Genomic DNA, 5,972 nt, shown 5'->3' with positions numbered 1-5,972 from the left:
ATGAGCTTGTAGATCTGCTATTTTTCAATAGCTAAAGTATAACATAAAGATTAGTTAAAACACCAAAAGGGGTTCCCACTAGGGCTGCACGATTAATCGAATTTTAATCGAAATTTTAATCGAAAACCCATAATATGACGAGACAGAATCAAAATGGAAAAGGATTAGGCCTACAGATTCAGTGGCATTTCACATTGCAAAAGGGTGCAGGAAGAGTGGGCACCTAAACATTGACCCATTTTGACCTGATTAAAAAAATGTTTTCTACGTCCTGACAGTTTTTTGAAAAAGCTATGTTTCTATGTCAGTCATTCTTCGATTTTTCAAAAATAGCAGACCTACAAGCTCGTAGGTCTCGTAGATGAGCTTGTAGATCTGCTATTTTTCAATAGCTAAAGCATAACATGACGCTAACACCAAAAGGGGTTCTCGCCCAAAATGGGTTAAATTGGCTATTTTTTAAGAATGTTGGACATAAATATTTGTATTTCTTTCATAAAATAAAGTTGGGTAGTGTACACTGTTTATCTTTCACTCAATAGAAACGGCTCCTGCCGCAAGTTGAGGATGTCATATGACATTATGTCCAGTCCATGTGTGCTCCAGCCCCAGGGAATGTATGGGATGCACATGCTAATGTGTTTCTAAAGGTGTCTACTAAAAGATTGAAATTCAACTCCCGTGGGAATTTGAGTTATTAGCATAATATGTAACATCCTATATAAGGCAAAAAAGTACAAATTCTTTAAGTAGCATGTGACATATGGAACTAGGGGGTTTTCATGATTCATGAAGCATTAGTTTTACACAAATACACTCCTTGGGCTAAATTAGGCCATATCCACTTGACCAAAATGTGCTGACCTCATCACAAACTGATGAGGTCTATGGCTATGGCCGTTCTCCTTTGTAGTCTATATGTATGGGGTCCAGATGGCGTCTTGGTGAACTTGTGTGTTTGATGCCTAGTCGCCGACCAATCGTTTAGTGTGAAATTAAAGCCACAACGATATAATGACAGACGATTTAAAAAAAAGACTGTTGTGTGAAATGCATGACGATCTGATGAAGCGTCTGCTTCAAATGGGCTGTAATGGTGACATAAAGGGTTACTAAAAGTATCTCTCTCCCTCCTTTCTCTCTCTCTCTCTCAATTCAATTCAACAGGCTTTATTGGCATGACGTTTTACAAGTGTTGCCAAAGCACAATCAGATATGACAAACAACAACATAACATAATATCAATGATATGAAAAAAGAAATAGAAATAATATAAAATAAAGCAGGTGGTGCAGAAAATAAAACATGTATGTGTGTCCTACTGGTTGTCCCTTTTCTTGTGACAGGAATTGACATATTTTGCAGCCAAACGGCACATTCTTTCTGTTCCCCAGAAGGACTGGTAAATCTTTCCCTTTCTGTCATACTTCGGAATTCTGGGAAATTTCTTTCAAATTTTGGGAAGAACTCCTCTCTAATATTTGTGTAGTTTTTACATTGTGTTAAGAAGTGTAACTCTGTCTCTATAGCTCCGTCATCACAGTGTGTAGTTTTTACATTGTGTTAAGAAGTGTAACTCTGTCTCTATAGCTCCGTCATCACAGTGTGTAGTTTTTACATTGTGTTAAGAAGTGTAACTCTGTCTCTATAGCTCCGTCATCACAGTGACAGCACAGCCTCTCCTCTCTGGGCAGCCAGGTCTGTCTGTCTGCCCGCCCTTCTCTATTGCCAGACTATGATCGCTCAGTCTCTCTCTCTCTGTCTCTCTCTCTGTGTGTGTGTGTGTGTCTCTCTCTCTCTCTCTCTCTCTCTCTCTCTCTCTCTCTCTCTCTCTCTCTCTCTGTCTCTCTCTCTCTCTCTCTCTCCCTCTCTCCCAGGTGTTCTTTGATCTCATGCGTGACGTTCGTAAAAAGAAACTGTTGGAAAGCAAAGAGAAGAACGCTCCAGTGGCAAGAAGCCGAAGAGGTGCTGCGTCCTCTAACCCCCTCTAGTGGCAGGAAGAAGAACCCCCGACGCACTCAGAGAAGCTTAATACAATGTGCCAAAGCAAAAAGGGAAGCGTGTCGCAGGGCCGGGCGATACGGTCAAATCAATATATATCACAATTTATTTCAAACATTCGACGAAGGATTATTTTATACTCTTTGTTTTACAGGGCCTATAGAGCGTCGCAGTCCCGCCCCCCTTTCATGACGACGCCAGGCCCAGGAAATAGTTCCCAATGCATTTTTCCCTCATTGACATTTCAAAACGTATTTATTTAAAGACCTTTTATCAGCGTCGTACGAAGCCAACTCTTGAAAAACAACAAAAAAAGTGTTGTAACCTGCTGTTTTCAACTTCTTTCTAATTATTTGTTCAGCCCGAAAAATTGTGTTTGTTGTCATGATTTGTCACGACAAGAGTTGGCTTTGTCGGCGGCGTAAATGTCTTTAAATAAATACTTTATTTATTTTCCGGTTCTCTTGAGGGAGGCGGGTCTGCGACGCTGCTCTATACTGTAAATATTATGGTTGCAACACAGCTGAACAAAGTCTTTGATTTAATCTAAAATCTAAAATAGCCACCCTTGTACAACGACTCAATTTGTTGTGGAGAGAAAAAAAGAAAACAGCTTCTCGGTTATTTGATTAACCTACTAGATTAAGTTGGTTATTGCTTCTAAATATCTGTATCATTTTGGTTCTTTAATTGCCCAGCCCTATGTTGTATAAACAGGTGGTTTATAATAAGGAAATGGAAACATGTCACATGTGATTCCTAAGATGTGACTAAATTTGACTGAGGGACTGCCATTGGATTTTTTTTTCTTTTTTCGTTTTGTCATGTCATGTGAAAGCAGGGACTCCCAGCTTCAAATTGACATATTGGTTGTTCAGTTTGGCCTACCAGTTTTGGAGATATGGCTTATAGAGTAATGTCTGGCAGCGAGTTGAGAAAACAAGCTTGAAAGGTTCACTTCTGTGGACTCTAACATTACACCTAGCTACATGTTTAAGCATTTATTTCATATTTACATGTCTTCTGTGGTCTCTAGCATTACACCTAGCTACATGTTTAAGCATTTATTTCATATTTACATGTCTATTTCAGCTCTGACACTTATTTCAGACTCTACTCTACTATGTGACGAGTCTGCCTGTGCTATTAACTCTTTGTTTTTTTTAAATAAGCTTTTCTCCATTGGTGAAAAGCTGGAGTTTGCGCGATGGCAGCAGGCTCTCAGTCAAATCTGGTCACATATATTATAATTATATAATGTATACCATATATTATGATATACAATGCATATTATGCCAATCACTGTGTTGAGTCAAACTATTTCACCTTTCTATGTTGCCGTATACAGTTCAATAAATAGTGAAATAATATTAAATATATAAATAAATAATGAATAATATTTTAAATTAGTTGGTTTATAGTTATTTGTTTTCGTTCATTTGTTATTTTTAGTTAGTCAGTTATTTTGCATGTGTTTAATATTATATATAGATAGAAACTAATAAGAGAGATAACAGATAATGTATGGTGAGACATCTAGATATGTGATATAATGCTCCCGGACTAATACCCAGCTAACATTTCCCCGCTAGGTACCGCCTCCCGCTGTCTATTTCTTCGCGTAGCACGCCCGAACGCGATCGTCCCTCGCCCCGACAGCGGGGCGAGGGACGATCGCGCTCATTTACATTTTAATGCCTTGTGAATTTACAGCGATGTACAGCCCCTCCTCACGCTGACGTAAGGCTTGCCTCCCCCGCCCGACGAGAGACAACTATTATTGAATATAATTAAGTGGATTCTTCTTCTTCTTCTTGCAGCTATATTTATTATTATTATTATTATTATTATTATTATTATTATTATTATTATTATTATTATTATTATTATTATTATTGTTATTATTATTAATAATAATATGTACCTGCAGACTAGTAATTGTAACACTTTAGTTCAGGCTAGCCTGGGGCCGAGGCATTCCCCGGCATGCATTGCAGAATTGCAGGCTGTTGCCTGCAGTGTTGTTGTTTTTGTTGACTGTTGAGTCGACGCTATGGTGGAGGGCTGGAGGCAGAAGACAAGACTGCCCAACAAATGCTTATATTACACAGTTTTTCTCCGGAGAAATTCAGTCGAAAGGTCAGTGTATTTTTATATCCGATATCTACCGTGTGTAGTGTAATTGCACGTGTTAGAATGGTTTCGATCTTTATCTGTGTATGTTTTCCTCTAGCTAGCTAGCCAGCTAGCTAGCTAGCCAGCTAGCTAGCTAGCTACCTGGGTAATCTATTGTTTGGACGGGGGGATAGGGTTAGCAAACTCATGATATTTTAACGGGCTTAAAAACATCTAGCTCCGTTAGAAAGAAAGAGAAAGCTACTGCAGCTTAAGCCTTATGGTGTTTTATATTAAGGTAGCTCTGGTCCATAGCCCAATCTGGACTCTACTGCCGTTGGACAAAACTAAAACAACAAAACTAAAACTAAAGCCTACTTTCCTTAGTACTTAGTCTCCTATACCACATCAATACAGCATGGAAATGGGGTCTGCAAGGCTAAATCTTCGTCAAATGTCTGTCTTGCAAATGTAAAAAACATCACATAGTAGGCTAATGTTTAAAACATACTTTTTTTGTTATTCTATTACAGGTGCAGATGCAGTGACCAACATGGTCACTGCCATGCAGGTACGTTCTGAGCCATTTCTTTTACTCTTCTCTCTGTTCTTGTCAACTCTAAAGGAACTCACAAAAACTGCCCTGTCTCTGCTCTTTCTGAACAGTTATTTGGTGGGAACCACTGAATTAAGTAATTACTTTTTGAAACAACTGAACGTTTTTTTTACTGAAAACAAACACAAGTTTGCTGTTGCATTTGAAAGAAATTTGACTTGAATTTGTTTTCATTTTACAGACAAGGTGACATGCTGTACAGAGCTGAGACATCGTTCTTTAATTTAAGGTAATTGTTCATTTTCATTTTTACCAAGGACAGAAAATTGGCACCCAACAATGTGTAACTGTGTACCATTTTTACCATCATAACATTTTGTAAATAAAGTTTTGTCTATAATTTGTTTGTCTGAAAACATTGAGTTATGTCAATTTGTTTTATTTGCTTTTACATTATAGGATGTTGGATTAGGAGAGGCAGGCAAACTTGTTGAAGCAGACGGCACAGAAAAGCCGGTTGAGGACGAGGACAATACAGAGGTGAGCTGTCAAGTGAAATGATTGATGAGTACAGTGGCACTCTGTGCCACACTATGAGCTTGTAGATCTGCTATTTTTCAACAGCTAACAGCATTTAAAATAATGTTTAAAACCTATGAGGCGACACAGATGCGTCCTCAGGTCTAAATGGGTTAAGGCAGTGGTTCTCACAGCCATCAAAACGTTATCCCACATTTCACAGCAATGATGGTAGGTAGGCCTATTTCAGAATGCCTGAATTTACACTTGGTTGCATGGTGAAAATAGTCGATCTACAAGCTCACGTGTTGTGAGCCCTATACAAATGCAATCCATATAAATTTTGTATTTGATTTTGTTCAAATTACAGATGAGGAGGTCACGTGGAGGAAGTGGATGATGGTGATGGATAAAGAGGAATCCAGTCTATACCCAGCCTGCATTGTACCGTGTGGGGGTCCCCGCAACATCCAGACCTCAAGGAACGCACCCAGCTTTCCGTGCTCGGAAATACAGACATGGGGACATACACACATTGCTACGCTCAGAAACTCCTGACTCCACTCAGAAGAGAATTGGTGTTTTAAAGACTTAAGCACTTAAACTTGAGAACTGATATGTCTTCTAAATCCTCACAGATTTGAGTTAAAACGTTTGCTGCAAAAGAATATATAGTTAGAGATTTGTGCCACATTTTCACAATGTTTCAAAATTAGCAAATCTACAAGCTCGTTTTCAACAGCTTACAGCTTTTAAAATAATGGTTAAAGTGGCTAAAACC

The 5,972-nt window shown here is 38.6% G+C and overlaps 1 protein-coding gene and 1 long non-coding RNA gene across 2 annotated transcripts in view; both read left to right on the top strand.

Moving 5' to 3' along the window:
• The window catches only part of LOC310866359 (ras-related protein O-RAL-like), a 6,209-nt gene extending 3,822 nt beyond the window's left edge, over positions 1-2,387 (top strand). Inside the window, exon 5 of the mRNA XM_083775968.1 lies at positions 1,878-2,387. Coding sequence (XP_083632094.1) covers positions 1,878-1,991 — 114 coding nt within the window. The 3' untranslated portion in view covers positions 1,992-2,387. The remainder of the gene's footprint in view (positions 1-1,877) is intronic.
• A 1,648-nt stretch (positions 2,388-4,035) lies between these two features.
• On the top strand, positions 4,036-5,699 carry LOC310866502. Its single transcript, XR_014569927.1, has 5 exons — positions 4,036-4,140; positions 4,650-4,687; positions 4,914-4,961; positions 5,132-5,212; positions 5,562-5,699. It is a non-coding gene; the product is annotated as an uncharacterized lncRNA (long non-coding RNA).
• Positions 5,700-5,972: the final 273 nt, after the last annotated feature.

The sequence above is a fragment of the Protomyctophum parallelum genome (assembly GCF_964188405.1).
Source record: "Protomyctophum parallelum genome assembly, chromosome: 11".
NCBI lineage: Eukaryota > Metazoa > Chordata > Actinopteri > Myctophiformes > Myctophidae > Protomyctophum > Protomyctophum parallelum.
This window is presented reverse-complemented; position numbering and strand designations above follow the sequence as displayed.